The sequence below is a fragment of the Curcuma longa genome, unplaced genomic scaffold (genome assembly GCF_044706935.1).
Source record: "Curcuma longa cultivar G26 ecotype Majalengka, Jawa Barat unplaced genomic scaffold, ITB_CL_G26_1.1 utg509_np1212_2302976_RagTag, whole genome shotgun sequence".
Lineage (NCBI taxonomy): Eukaryota > Viridiplantae > Streptophyta > Magnoliopsida > Zingiberales > Zingiberaceae > Curcuma > Curcuma longa.
Window position 1 is genome coordinate 1,216,270 of NW_027435603.1, and position 14,895 is coordinate 1,231,164.

At 37.3% G+C, this 14,895-nt stretch overlaps 4 protein-coding genes across 4 annotated transcripts; 2 read left to right on the top strand and 2 right to left on the bottom strand.

Annotated features, from left to right (window-relative positions):
* Nucleotides 1–812: 812 nt before the first annotated feature.
* On the top strand, nucleotides 813–4,060 carry LOC141820689 (uncharacterized). Its single transcript, XM_074708056.1, has 3 exons — nucleotides 813–1,114; nucleotides 1,803–2,032; nucleotides 3,604–4,060. Exons 2-3 carry the CDS (start codon nucleotides 1,850–1,852, stop codon nucleotides 3,877–3,879), a joined length of 459 nt encoding a protein of 152 aa, XP_074564157.1. The 5' UTR covers nucleotides 813–1,114; nucleotides 1,803–1,849; the 3' UTR covers nucleotides 3,880–4,060.
* A 967-nt stretch (nucleotides 4,061–5,027) lies between these two features.
* Nucleotides 5,028–12,336, top strand: LOC141820656 (cyclic nucleotide-gated ion channel 1-like). The gene is made up of 7 exons (XM_074708013.1): nucleotides 5,028–5,132; nucleotides 6,441–6,969; nucleotides 8,605–8,817; nucleotides 9,395–9,678; nucleotides 10,163–10,274; nucleotides 10,744–10,980; nucleotides 11,401–12,336. The coding sequence occupies exons 1-7, from the start codon at nucleotides 5,116–5,118 to the stop codon at nucleotides 12,079–12,081; spliced, it is 2,073 nt and encodes a 690-aa protein (XP_074564114.1). The 5' UTR covers nucleotides 5,028–5,115; the 3' UTR covers nucleotides 12,082–12,336.
* Nucleotides 12,330–14,019, bottom strand: LOC141820657 (putative pentatricopeptide repeat-containing protein At5g13230, mitochondrial). The gene has a single exon (XM_074708014.1). It carries the CDS (start codon nucleotides 13,912–13,914, stop codon nucleotides 12,355–12,357), a length of 1,560 nt encoding a protein of 519 aa, XP_074564115.1. The 5' UTR covers nucleotides 13,915–14,019; the 3' UTR covers nucleotides 12,330–12,354.
* Nucleotides 13,956–14,894, bottom strand: LOC141820659 (uncharacterized). Its single transcript, XM_074708016.1, has 4 exons — nucleotides 14,860–14,894; nucleotides 14,604–14,754; nucleotides 14,185–14,505; nucleotides 13,956–14,101 (listed from the first exon to the last, which is right to left on the bottom strand). The coding sequence occupies exons 2-4, from the start codon at nucleotides 14,701–14,703 to the stop codon at nucleotides 14,019–14,021; spliced, it is 504 nt and encodes a 167-aa protein (XP_074564117.1). The 5' UTR covers nucleotides 14,704–14,754; nucleotides 14,860–14,894; the 3' UTR covers nucleotides 13,956–14,018.
* Between the last annotated feature and the right edge of the window lies 1 nt (nucleotide 14,895).

Here is a 14,895-nt window from a genome sequence, read left to right on the forward strand (position 1 = left end):
TACAGAATCGATCACATCACGAGAAGAAAATTTTGATGTCATCACTTTATTATAAAGTTATACTTTTCCTCCTTGCATCATTATTTATTCTACAATTAATAATATAAAAGAAATTGCACTTCAACAAACTTATCTCTAATAAATAGTCGTTATGATACTAAAATAAATGATATCTACCTTGAAAATTTAAAGTCATCTAGCATTTATATAAAAAAAATAAAGATATGTTACTAAATTTTCATAATATTATGTATGAATAATAACAAAAATTACATGATTGAAACTTCGAGTGGTAATTTGATCTAATTTCATAAATAAATAGTCCTATGCATTTAGTAAATCCCTATTTTTTTTAAAAGGGGTAGAATCGGTCAATCAGATCTCAGTCCACATGATCAATCTCATGATTATCTGTGAGGAGGTAAATCAAAAAATTAAATTGATCACGACGGATAGAAGACATTGTCTCGTTAAGAAATTCCTCTGTAATCCTTATATGAGTAGTTTAATATCATATTAGTTTTGGGTAATACTAATTTGAAAAACAATTATAATATATTTTTATTCTTCAATTTAAACTAGTTTAGGGTAATATAACAGTTTTATTTAAAATCATTACAACAAGAACTATTGTATGTTTTTTTGCACCTTCTATAATCTTAATTTATTTATTTATTTATATTAAGATTCTTTTAATATTTATAAGTATAAAAGTGCTTTTTTCAATAAATAGAAACTTCAATATATTATATAAAAAAATAGAAAATAAATAAAAATGAAGTGGCATTTACTAATTAAGTGGAATCGATCTGAGCTCGTAGTTGGGCGTCTTGTGCTTTTGCCCTAATTCAAAACCCTCTTTTCGTTACTCATCGGCCATCGCTCCTGAGCCGCCGCCTGACGCTGCCGCTCCCCGCTGCGTCTTCCGGCGACGCCTCCGACAGCACCTCTCACCTCCTCCCCCTTTTATAGAACTTCCTGTCCCTTCCACCTTCCGTCTCCTGTAGCCGTTCATCGTCGAGAAGCTAACTCGTCCTCTTCTGCTTGACACCAGCATCCTTCCAAGGCCCCTTCTTTTCACCAGCGTGTAGGTTTCCCGAGGTGTCTAGGCATCGTAAGTTTATTTACCTTGCTGTAATTTTCGATTTCCTTGCGTATCTTTATTCGGAAGTATTTTTCGTCGTCGTTTTTCATCTCGAATAGATCCGGTGAGCGACATACCGTGCAGCATGTAGGAGCTTTTTGTTCCTCCCGCAAGTGGTATATTCGACGTTATTTCCATTAATCGTAGGGCGTAGGTAGGTTTCCCTTTTCTTAATCGAGAGTTTAAGAAGATGGTACCCAATGCTTGAAGTAATTAGTCAGATACCCAATGTTTGATGTTTCAGCAATATCTGTACATTAGTCTTCTCTTAGATGTAAGTAGATTTATCAGTTTCTAGTAACAACTAATACATTTTGACAACTCAATAGCACTTATTATTAATTTTGATATAATTTGTTGTTTTTTTAGTCAAAAACCATTGAGCAGACGTGAGATTGCCCTAATGGTTGCTCCCAAATCATCTCCTTGTATAGTTCTTATAGATATATTGAAATTAAGCAAATATAGAGGAAATTACAGTCGTCAATTAAGGATTTTCCATCTTGTGGAACATTTTGTCAAGGGAAATTAGAATTTGACTGGTTATGTACTGAGGTTTATTTAGTGGTTAAATTATAGAGTAGAGTAGTTAATAGGACTTAATCATTATTTTACTTCGCCAATATAATGGTTTCTGGCTGTTTCTCTTTGTATACAGTTCTGTTGAACAGGAAAAGCCAGTAAAAGAGGTGAAAGAACAACATCATGCCCCTGTACGATTGCCTCCTTTTAGCAAAGCCTCTTGTCCCCAAGGAGGCATTGGTTGAGATGGTTGGGCGAATTGGGACTCGGGTCTTCCTCCGGAATGGCGTCATTACCGACATTAAATCTTTTGGCACCATCCAGCTTGCTTATGGCATCAAGAAACTTGACGGACGCCATTACCAGGTTCATTATCCGCTGACCTTATTCTACTCTTCAATTTCCCCATGGGATGCAAAACTAATCTCTCCTGGCTCTGTTTTTAGGCTACTATATTGTAAGGTTCATAAATGGGATCTTTATGTTTTTTACCCTTGTTTTTCCTTTAACTGAAATGATCTAGTAGTTTAGCAAATCTTTGACATGTTTGGAACAATATCAAAAACCCTTTACCTTAGTTCAACTTTGGAGAGATAGAGTAGACTGGCACAACTTGAATTAGAATTCTGGTTTCAAGGTTGGAAGCTCTACTTCCTACTGGTTTCATTATATTCATCAGCCAAATTCATTAGAGCAATTGGCTTTGTCGACCAATGTCTATGATCTATGGTACTAGAATCATGGTTGTTTCTTCTGTGCTAAGGTTGTTCATTTGTTATCAATGTGTCAGCAATGTTGATACCTCACTGACAAGCTACAAGTTAAATGATGGAGCAATTATTGTTTGCTCTAATTGTTTGGAGAATATCCTTATACACTTGAATTTTTGCACTTTTTGAAGGGACAAATCTTCAATACTCTTGATTAGTATTTCTTTCTATTTAAAGGCCGTTTTTAATACCTTTTTTTTTGTGTCAAATGATTGCTTAAACTCCCTCAGTGATCCATCTAAGCACACTGGCATTGATTATAGAGTCTGACTATTTTGCTGATCATAATTGTTGAGGCACCCGAGTATATGTGTTTCTTTGTCCTTGACATTTGTGTTTGTATGATAATGGATTTTCAAGATAGAGACTTCGTTTAGTTAATCGCTGTTGATGTAGGGAGCCTTAAAGGTTACCCAATGAGGTCTTCTAAGTGATAAGTTCATCTTCATGAACACCGTTGGCTGGTTCTTTATGTTAAAGTTTATTTATAAATTTACGTCCATGTTAGGAACACTATTCATGGCAGACCACAATCCAAAGTTTATAAATGATACATGATATTTCATACATGATATCTCCTCAGTTTGAACTTTAGTCTTCCTAAGTCTTACTTTTTCCAACCTCATTCATGCAAATCCTTCCTAGTGTTTTACAAGATTCTCGAGTTGCACATATAGCCTTCTTAGGTTTGTATATACATCTTTGTTCCTTATTTACATTATATTTTTTGTCTTCGTTTCAGAAAAAGGACAGTTGGTATTTTTCTTTCCTTGCAGTAAATATAGAATGTTTTTTGAAATACCCTCCAATATTTACTAGATTTTTTAAGGTAAGGTTGATTAAAACCAAATACCTCAAAGGCTTATATTTCATATTTAAAATGCCCTTTTTATAAGACCAAAATACCTATTTTTCCCTTTTAAATTACCACATGAATTACTCATTTATCAGTAAAGAGGGCATTTTGATAATACCATGAAAACTTTAGAGTACATTTTGACATTGATTAAACCTAGAGGGGCATTTAAAAAAATAGTAGAAAATTATCCATAAACATATACTCAGCAAACTTTATGTAAATTGCATGATAGCACCAAGTAGCTTGTTAATTTTTTTCATTTTTTACCTCTCCTTTATCGATGTGCTCAGACATGATGGTTTCTGCAGGGACAACTGATGCAAATGACCATGATGGTACCGCCCACATTTAACCAGGAGCTACACTACTTGAATAAGGAAGATCGTCTGTTGCGATGGCTCGTAGTGAAACACAGGAATACAATATATGGGCAGGAGTTCATCAACGAGGACGAAGGGAAAAATGAGTTGCTCATGTATCAAAAAGGTAGCTTGTTTAGCAAAGGTACTGATGAAGATGAAGGCGACGACGACGATGATGATGACGACGATGACGACGGTGATGAAGAGTATGATTTGGAGTAGGAAACTTTGTCATGTCACCATAAAGCATATTATCAGTTCAAGTCCATGTATTTGTGAATCGAGAATAACATGATTTGGGCTAAAGTTAATCACTTAGGCGCCTCATGCATGCCTGTTATACTCTGTTTTACATGCAAGAAGGCTTGATTTTGCAGGAAATATTTGGTGTTTTTCTTCTGTATTTTCACTACTTATTCAAAACTTCACTTTGGTTAGAATTCATTGAATCCATATGCCACACTATTGATTTAGTTTTAGAATTTCTGAAGTAAATTCTCCTACAAAAATGTCAAATGCATTAAACAATTTTTTGAAGTTCAGCATCTCCCACAAATTCTACTAGTTTGAACAAACCCATGACAATGATATTTAGTTAAAATTACATAACAAAAATATCTTTTATCATAATAACAAATGATTATTTAGTTTTACATTCACTGTGTTTTTTTCTTCCGTGTAATCATGTTTCTATATAATTTTAATTGTCTTTTCAAACTAAACAAATATGCATCAACGATTTAGTCAACAATATTCATTAAGAGATTAAGATCAGTTAAAAAGACTTTAAAAATATAATATTGTCGATTATAATTATTAAGTTAGTATTTTAGAATGGTATATTTATAAAATTAAAAATTTAAAATAGACAAACTAAAAAAGAATTCTCATTTGAAAAAGGAAACCTGCATTAAACTTTTTAGTCATTTAATTCAATAACGATAATCTGGACTATTAGCCAGTAAACTAGAAGAGGTAGTTTATTTCAAAAGTAAGTGTATTATCTAAATTAATAAATTTATATAAAATGTAAATTCTCTAAAATATAAATATTATTTATACTTTTAAAAATAAACAATTTATATAAATAACCCAATTCATCAACATATACATTTTAAATTATATAAAGTCATTTTTAAACTTAATATTCTCGTCTTTATATATTTAAATTATGTGATGTTTTTATATATATATATATAAATTACGAGTCAACGCCGATAGAAGCATCCGAGCCGAGCGTTTGAAGGTGAACTGCTCCCTCCATCGATGATGGTAGCCCCGCTGCGTTGACTCCAAGGAGAGGCCTACGAGTCAACGCCGACCCGACCGAAGCATCCAAGAACCTTCGCCACTCTTTTGGCATTGGCAGCCATAATTTTGATTTGATGGCTGTGATTCTTCCAATCATTTCTCCAATTCCTCTCCTTTCCGATCCCGAGGACGAGTGATTCCTAATCGATGGCGGAAAGCAGGAGGTATGCCATGCTAGGGTTTTTTTTTATTCCTGATTCGTTTTCAGCTAAGAGTTTCCTTCATTCCGACTTCTAATTCTTCCCAAATTGTGGAGCTGTGCCAAATTTCTCCATTCGAACCGTTTTAGGGCCTGTTCATCGACTGATTTCTTGATATCTTTACTCATCAACTTTATAAAATTGAATATGCGTGTTCGAATATAGGAAACAAGATTGGGTGTGGAAGTGGAACAAATATGTGAAATTGCTATTTCATATTAGTTGCCTTGGTCGAGTTGTCGGAAGTGGGTTAAAGTGGCTTGTCTGGGAGAAATTGCTGATGGTAATTAGAGAAGTATGTACTAACACTAGCGGAAGAAGTAAATTATGACCTGTGGATGTGGAAACCTTTTAAGGCCTAATTAGCTTCTAGATGTTGGGATTTCCAAGTATCACACTGCAATAATTATGACTTGGGTTCGTCTGAGAGTTGTTTTCTACATGCACATGATAGGGCTCATAAACCATATTCATAAATTATTTGACTTGGCTAAATACAAGACACACAGTGAGTCACAGAAATATCTATGCTTTATAAAGGAGAGAAGCCAATTTTTGTGAGCATAATTAAATTCTATACTTCAGATGTTGGTATATGTGACAATATAGTTCAGTTATCTATGGTGGTGCAATGGTGGGCTTTTCAGTTTGCACCACCATCAAGTTAGATCTATGTTTGAATGCAACAATACTTTGTGAGGTCAGTCACTATCCACTTCTTTAAGCTACATTAATCCCTGGTCAAGTTTCTATTGTAAAACTTGTATCTTGGATCTGTTTTTGTTTTTTGGTGGAATCTATCTTGGTTCATTTGAATTGGCTAATGTTCTTCTGTTGCATGCTACAAAGCCATTACTTAAAAACACATTATTGTACTAGGCATCAATCAGAGTCAAAGTTATGAACATTTAGGATGCTTTAAATTCTCAAAAGTTTCTGTTTTGGTGCAATACGAGTGGGTTTATGTTTGTATTGATTAGTGGTATCAGTTTGGAAGTTGGCTTAATTCTTACAAAGAGAAGCTTATTTAGTTACTTGAGAAGATACATGTTATTCAATTTAAACAGCCATTGTAAGTTTGTAACATTGAAACAGCAACTTATGATTACTCATCAGTTGTCTCTAATTTATTAACCTTTGCATATCCTTTCTTTTTGTAAAAAAAATCAAGCCAAATGTATTTTCCTACTTTTAATTAACTTAATTGTCAATCACTTATGGAATTGGTGGCAAATAGATTTTTAATTAGAATTTTGGTTGTGATTTTCTCAGTTACAGGCCTCAGGATTTGTGTTCAGAGAAATCTTGGGGTTCAGAGATGGCTCTTCTGCAAAGCAGAGAAAGAAATTCTAGTTCAGCAAGTGTCCAAAAAGAACTTGGTTGGTTTAGAAACAATACTCTCTTTAAATATATGACAACTTCATCTGTGGAGAAGCCTTCCAAAACAAAAATTCTAGATCCTCAAGGACAATTTCTCCAGAGGTGGAATAAAATATTTGTCATAACTTGTGTGATCGCAGTGTCTGTAGACCCCTTCTTCTTCTACATCCCAGTTATCAAAGATGGCAATAATTGCCTTTATTTACATAAGACGATAAAGATCACTGCAAGTATACTGCGATCTTTCATAGATAGTTTCTACTTACTCCATATCTTATTTCAATTTCGAACTGGTTTCATCGCTCCTTCATCTAGAATATTTGGACGAGGTGTTTTGGTTGAAGATTTGTTCGCTATTGCCAAGAGATATCTATCATCATATTTCATAATCGACATTCTTTCAGTTCTTCCGCTTCCTCAGGTATCATATTAATTTGTGTTCTATAACTTTTGTATTAAACATGACTTAGTTACATATAAATCTTGGTGATACTATATGCTAAAGTGTAAAACTGGTGGGATAGTGAATCACATCTGGTAGTTTGCATTGTATGTTATAAAGATAAAGTATAAAATACTAACATGATTTTTGGTGATTCTTGTTTCTTCTTTTAATTTATGTCAGATTTAATGACTTTGGATCTTATTTTCCCCCATATTGTTATCTTCATTGACAGAGAGAATAAATCCATCCTATTGTTATTGTTTAATTATTTCTCTCCTTTGTTCAACAGACATCTTGATGAAATGCATAGCCTTGATTGCTTTCAATTAGCATCCTTAGTTTCATGTGGATAGGGGCATATGACTTAAGAAAGAGCATAATTTTGGAAATTTCTTGTTCTCATTAAGATAAAGGTCTCATTTGTTTTTTATACTTTCCTCATATAGCTGCTTCTATCGCTTGTTTCTTGCTTATGGAGGCATGACCTGTTGCGCAATTAAATGTTTACCTACTCCTGTGGATGACGGCTGAACTTATATGTGAACCACATAAATCCAATCTCAATATTCATGTACAAGAAACCATAGGGTGACTCCTGGTGTTAGTAACCTCCCGGCCTTGTGCATGCTTGCTAAGTTGTGAATTCTGATATCCCTAAAGGACTATTCTGCAAATTTTAAGTTCATTATAGTTTCTTATTTATTTTTTTTGCAAAAGAGTGGGCACCTTGTTTTTAGATAAGTCAATTGAGGCCCTTATTTTCAAATTTTTTTTACTTGTTTTGTTGCTATTGCTCTTTGTTATTGCTAACTAAGAATGCACTTGTATACTCCATGCATAGAAATAATAGAAATCTGAAAATAGTTAACAATATCGTGGAAGTAAACTTTATGGTAAATCAATGAGGGATAGCTTTGAATCACAACATGAGGTTGTGTTGGTTTGATGGAATAGAAGGAAATAGAATAAGGGATGAAATGACACGAAAAAACAGGAGGAATGCTTGTTTCCATCTTGTACTTGATTTAACTAGTTTTGAGTGATTTTAGAGAATGAAATCAAAGCATAATTGGCCCAAAGCACCCTAAACTTCTAAAAAAGTTCTTTTGCGCACTGTATAATTTATTTTCCATTTGCCACTAATACCAGATCTCAAGTAAATTAGTAGCTAGTGCCATTTAGTGAGCAAGTTGAGCATGGAAGCAGACTAAAAACATTCTGAAAGTATGGCAGGCAAGTAACATTTGTGGTCATTTTGCAAAAGGTGAAATGCATGGCAAAATGAAACTTTATTATTAAATGGTTTTAATTAAAAAATATCCTAAATTATTAGAAAAATATTAAGTTATTAGAAACATTGATAGTAAAATATCTTCACAAAATTAGAACAATTGGTATATAGACGGATGCAATTTTTGAAACTACCAACATCATATAAATATTTGTGTGCAAATGTTTTCTGAACTTTGATATTTTTTCTATTTTTGCTAAAATATATAACATCATTAGTTTAACTCATCAAATTTCTTACTGTTTCTGTTTATTTTTTTAACATAACAAATTTACGCTTTGATTCATTTGACAATTGATCACATGTTTTTATCTGCACAGATGATGATCCTGATCATAATGCCCAAGCTTGAAGGAATAGAACTCTTGAATGCAACACATGCATTAATGCGTATTGTTGTATTACAATATATTCCACGACTTCTTAGGATCAGACCATTGTTTCTTGAATTCACTAGGTCTGCTGGTATAATTACAGAGACAGCATGGGCTGGAGCTGCTCTTAACCTTTTCCTTTATATGCTTGCAAGCCATGTAAGTTAACAGAAAGTGTTGAATTTTGTCGTCAACTTTTGGATGATGCTTAAAGAGTAATTTTTGAGGGAACAGCAATTCAATGTGACTTTACACTGCCTTCCAGTTTTACTGTTTTAGTTAACTTTGCTGCATGATGGTTGAGTCTAAGTTTTCTCCTCTAACCATGCTTTTTTGTCATTTCATTCTGGATAAGTTCAGAGATTTAGTGAACTTGTTGTAGACCAATGAAACAGGAGAATTGAAGGAATTTTTACCAAATAACCTGAGCAGTATTGTATGCCATGCTATTTCTAAATGATTAGAGCAACATGTGGCATTATCAGTGGGTTAACAAGGTGCAACGCACCTTGAGGAGCAAAACAAGTGTGATGATGGTGAAATTTTTCTTGAAACTAGCATTTTTTCACTATCATTGGAAATAATTGTACTCCTATTTCATGTTTTCGTACATGATTTATTTGGGAATAGTAAAAATTCTTTGAATATTTGGTCCATCTATTCTTTCTAGAGTTATATTAAGTTATTTTTTGCTGATTCTCCTTGATTGCAACATGGTGTTGTATTTTGTTTTAAGGTCCTGGGAGCTTCATGGTATTTGCTTTCTATTGAACGTGAAGATGCATGTTGGAGAAAAGCTTGTCGCCGTAATAATGGTTGCGAAATTGATTCTTTAGTCTGCAGGCAACAGAACACCCAGAACAATAATTTTTTGGCAACTGATTGCCCTATTAGCAGTACTCAAAATTCCACTTCCTTTGACTTTGGAATTTTTCTACCAGCTCTCCAAAATGTTGTTCATTCAGAGAAATTCTTGGAAAAGTTCTTTTATTGCTTTTGGTGGGGACTTCAAAATTTAAGGCAATATACAACTTTCCCTATTTTGATATGCGAAATCCTGTGTTGCTTCTGCAATTTCACATATATCTACCATCTGTCCATGACTATCGTGTTAATCATCTATTTATGCATATGGCATAATGTGTGAATTTCTTCTTACATAACCATACAATGTTTTCGACCTCAGTCATTCAAACTTGGAGTATTATAGATCATTTCAATTATGCAACAAAATTGGTTCTTATTTATTTACTTTACCCAATTTGGTTTCATGGTACCTCAGAAATTGCATTTGACATTCAGATAACAGATATGTTGTATTTTTTTTATGTTTAATTAATATCATACATTACCATCACTAACTGAACCTAATTGTCATGCTGTCTTCTTCATATCTAGTTAATCTTTCATATATTTGGATTCATTTTTCACGGTAAGTCACAATGCATTATTTTAGGTTTATCATATTTCATTATTTTGTGTCTAAAATGTTGCTAAACTGCAGTTCTCTTGGGCAAAACCTCAAGACAAGCACTTTCATTTGGGAGAATTTGTTTGCAATTTTCGTTTCCACCTCCGGTTTGGTTCTGTTTGCACTTCTGATAGGAAACATGCAGGTATAACATTTAGGCATTTACTTACTCGATCTTAGTGCACTTATTGATTTTGATCTGTATCTTCTGTTTCCATGTCCCATCAAGCAACTTCCAATGTGGCGTTGTTCTATAGTCATGAATTTCAATGATTTTATTGGATAGTTGTAGATTCAATATCAATTTCATTTAATCAATTAATTTAGTCTTTCAATACCTTGCTCTACAATGAGATATAGAACAGGGTTTACTTCTATGAACTTCTCGGACAGCATGATCTACATTCAATTTCACAGGAGTTCTTGAAAAGATGAGGTTACTAAGGCTGATTATATTTCACTTGTTTGAGTGAGTTGAGTATCCAAATAAATTGCTGTAGACTAGCTTCCTATCAAAAATACTTTCCTATATGTTGATTGGACTTGTTTTTGTTCAATGTAAGTTGACAATTGTCATCCCATTCAGCAAATTCACAATCACCTTTATTTTCCAGACGTATTTGCAATCTACCACTTTGAGAATAGAAGAGATGAGAGTGAAAAGGAGCGATGCAGAACAATGGATGTCACACCGGTTGCTTCCTGAGGATCTAAGAGAGCGAATACGCCGTCATGAGCAATACAAATGGCAAGAAACAGGAGGGGTAGATGAAGAGTGCCTTATTTCTAACCTTCCTAAAGACCTTCGAAGAGATATAAAGCACCACCTCTGCATAGCACTTCTCAAGCGGGTAGGATGACTTATGTGGAATGTCTCTCTATTCCCTCTAAGAGTTTTTTCTCTCTTTCATTTCTATTTATTGAGTCCTCATCTAGATTTTTTTTTTTCACTTCACTGCATGCTTGATATACAGCCTAAAGAGATCAAAATTAACTTTACTAGCTTATAACTGATACATATTATCCATCTGTCAATTCATTGCAGCATATACTGAGTAACTAGTAACAGAAACAGAGAAGCTAGTGAATTGAAATAGTCTAAAGAAATCAAAAACAACTTAGTGACTTATAACCAATACATATATCCTGTATCCATCTGTCAATTCATTGTGTGATTTGGGAAGTAGGGAAAAACGATTATTGTTCAAATTAGTGAGTGTAAAGTGTTTTCTTCCTAAAATTATATTATGCTTACTATGCCTTTGTTGTAGGTTCCGATGTTTGAGATAATGGACGATCAACTGATGGATGCCATGTCAAGCTGCCTCAAACCAGTTCTCTTCACTGAAAACAGCTGCATTGTCCGCGAAGGAGACCCGGTCAATGAAATGCTATTCGTCATGCGTGGAAAGCTAGAGAGCACAACCACAAATGGCGGGAGAACTGGCTTCTTCAATTCAGACATTCTCAAGGCCGGAGACTTTTGTGGAGATGAGCTTCTCACCTGGGCTCTCGACCCCAACATCCACACCAGCTTCCCAATATCCACCAGGACAGTAAAAGCGCTCACTGATGTTGAAGCTTTTGCCCTGTTAGCCGACGATCTGAAATTTGTTGCTTCCCAATTCAGAAGGCTGCACAGCAAGCAGCTGCAGCATACGTTTAGATTCCACTCACAGCAGTGGAGGACATGGGCTGCTTGTTTCATTCAGATAGCTTGGCGCAGATACGCAAGAAAGAAGCTCGAGGACGCTCTACATGAAAAGGAGAAGTTGCTGCAATCAGTAATGGTGAGTGATGGTGTTTACTCATCCAGTCTTGGTGCTGCATTATACGCTTCGAGGTTTGCTGCAAACATGCTGCGGGGATTGCGACGAAATACGAGCAAAGCTCGTCCCATGATGTTAATTCCAAAGCCAGCGGAGCCAGATTTTTCTGTGGAAGAACGTTAGTGCCTAGTCTTGAATTCCACTCTGCTGCATTTTGAAGAGTGTAGCAAATTCTGCTGTATATAACTGATTTGAATAGGCTAGTGTAAGATATTCAATTCCATCGTGTGGCGAAGTATCTGTACAGGTAGTCAGGTTATTTAGCTGTTAAAAGAAATGCAACTGTAGATGTGGGGTGGGTTCTTGTTTGGCTTCTTGTATATACAGAATTCTGTGAAACTGCTTGTTTTAGATTATCTATAGATCTTGCATGAGAAATCATACTTTTCATTCTCATTACAACTGCTGCAACTGTGTGGAAGCAGATTCGATCCAACTTACTGCCCTTTGCTTCCTCAATCTCTTGCACTGCATCTTCTCCTTCAGCTCATCGAACCTAGTCCATACGCCTCTTTCTCCGTAAACCTTCAGCATCATTGAGTAGACGACTGGATGGTCCTTGTGCAATCTTTGCATCGCCTTCGCTGCAGATAACCCATGCTCCAAACTGGAATGCCAGCCGCACGCAGTGAGAAATGCTCCCCACACTGCGATATCGGCTTCGAATGGCATTCTCTCGATCAGGTTCTCTGCTTTCTCGATGTTCCCTGAACGCCCAAACAAGTCCACCATGCATCCATAATGCTCCAACCGTGGCTCGATGCAAAACTTCCTTTCCATAGAATTGAAGTAATGCACACCTTCATCTACCAGTCCACCGTGCACGCAAGCCGTCAGCAGGCATACAAAGGTGATGGGATCAGGTCGAACTCCTTCCTCGATCATCTTTTCGAACTCTTCCAATGCTCTCGTAGATAGGCCATTCTTGGCGTAGCATCCGATCATGGAGTTCCATGAAGCCACAGTTCGGGTTTCGCACGAGTCGAAGGATCGAGCCGCATAGCTCACATCACCACACTTGCCATACATCTCGACCAGGGAGGTGGACAAGACGACGTCCCACTGTGATAAAGACCTTGAGATTTGCCCATGGATTGATTGCCCGAAATGGAGGGAGCCTACCATGGCACAGGCGGCAAGCACCGTGGAGTATGTGAATTGGTTGGGGCAGACATCCGATCGCCTACGCATGCGAATGAACAAATTTAGAGCTTCTTCATGCTGGTTGTTTCTCTGGTATCCTTTGATCATCGATGTCCAGGTGATGACGTTCCTCTGCGGCATCTGGTCGAAGTATCTTCGGGCCTCGTTCAGCTTGCCATTGTCGATGCATCCGTTGATCATGGTAGTCCAAGCGACAACATTTCTCACTGGCATTGTCTCGAACACGTTCTCTGCATCCCTGAGCTTTCCGAGCTCCATGTATCCCAAGATCAGCGAAGTCCACGACACTGGATTCTTGACCGGAATGTCTCCAAATGCTCGGCGCATGGAAACTGGGTCCTCCAGACTCGCATAGCCACCGACCAGGGCAGTCCCAAGAATGGAATTGAGGGTGAGGCCGGCGCGAATAGCCATCGAATGGAGTTGAGGAATGAGGTTGCTGGATGGAACGGCCGCAACCATGGTCGTCAGCGTCGCCCCATTCGGACTAACACCAGCACGTAGCATCCGTAGGAAATGCTGGAAGGCCAGCAATGGACGCCCGGTGCGCCTGAAGGCGGAAAGAATGGTGTTCCACGAGACGATGTCTCGGTGTGGCATTTCATCGAACATCTTGTGGGCGCACTGGGGACGACCGTGTGTGACGTAACCGGAGAGCATGAGGTTCCATGAGGTGGTGTCTGTGAGGTGAGAGTTGCTGCGAAATGCTTCGACGGCGTCGGTCAGCCGGCGGCGGCGTAGATGGTGGAGCAGGACGGAGTTCAACTGGGCGGAGGAGTGGAGGGGAAACATAGGTTTCTGTAAGAGGCGATCAAGTTGATTCGACAGTCAGATTCAGGAAAGAAAGCAGGATTGGATTATCATAGTCGATCGACTAGCATTTTTGGTACAGATGATCACGACTTTTTCATGTGTTCAACGACATCAGTGAAGAAGTGCAGGCTGAGGGCGATGCTGACGGCCACAAGGGCTACAATTCCTGCAAAAACAATCGATTTTCAGATCTCAGCGAACTATTTTCTCTTGCGAATGATCCATGAGTTTGATCTGGTTTGAACTCACCAGATTCAGCGAGTCTCGCTGAGCTTTGCCTTTCTTCTACCTTGCCCTCGTCGGAAGAAACTTTGAGCTGCAAGCTCATGGACAAAACCACCAGTCCACTCCCAAGCTTCTCCCTCACGACCCTCTCGCGCATGTCCAGCGACAAAAGCCCACAACCTCCACCACCGACATAATCCTCCACCACCACCTTCACGAGAAGGAGAACGCCGCCGCAAAGCACCAGCGAGGCCACCTGACGCAGCCTTCTTGATGCAGCGAACCCAACGTAAAGGAGATCGACACCGGATGCAAAGGCATAGAAAGGCAACCACAAATACCAATCTGAAAAAAAAAAAAAAAAAAAAAGGGACGAGTTTCCTGAAGCTATAATCTGGATCTGACGAGGAGGAGCAATTAGAAGGGGGCATGAATTTGCTTGCCTGGATCGTTAAGCTGAACAGATGCAGAGTAAGCAAAGAGGATGCTCATGAAGATGGAGCAAGCGGAGAGAACGGGAGGCTGCAGGGCGATCCTTGTCATTCTCGTGGCGATGTTTTTGCCTTGCACCAGTCGCTGCAAGCAAATTGTTGTCTGAAATTGGACGAACAGCGAGATCAATGAGTCAACGGAGAAGGGGAAAAAATTTTGATATCAAAAATGTTAATAAAAAATTCATGATGGTGACTCGAGAACAACAGCAGCAGCAGCAGCTCAGCTTCTGGTCCGATCGAG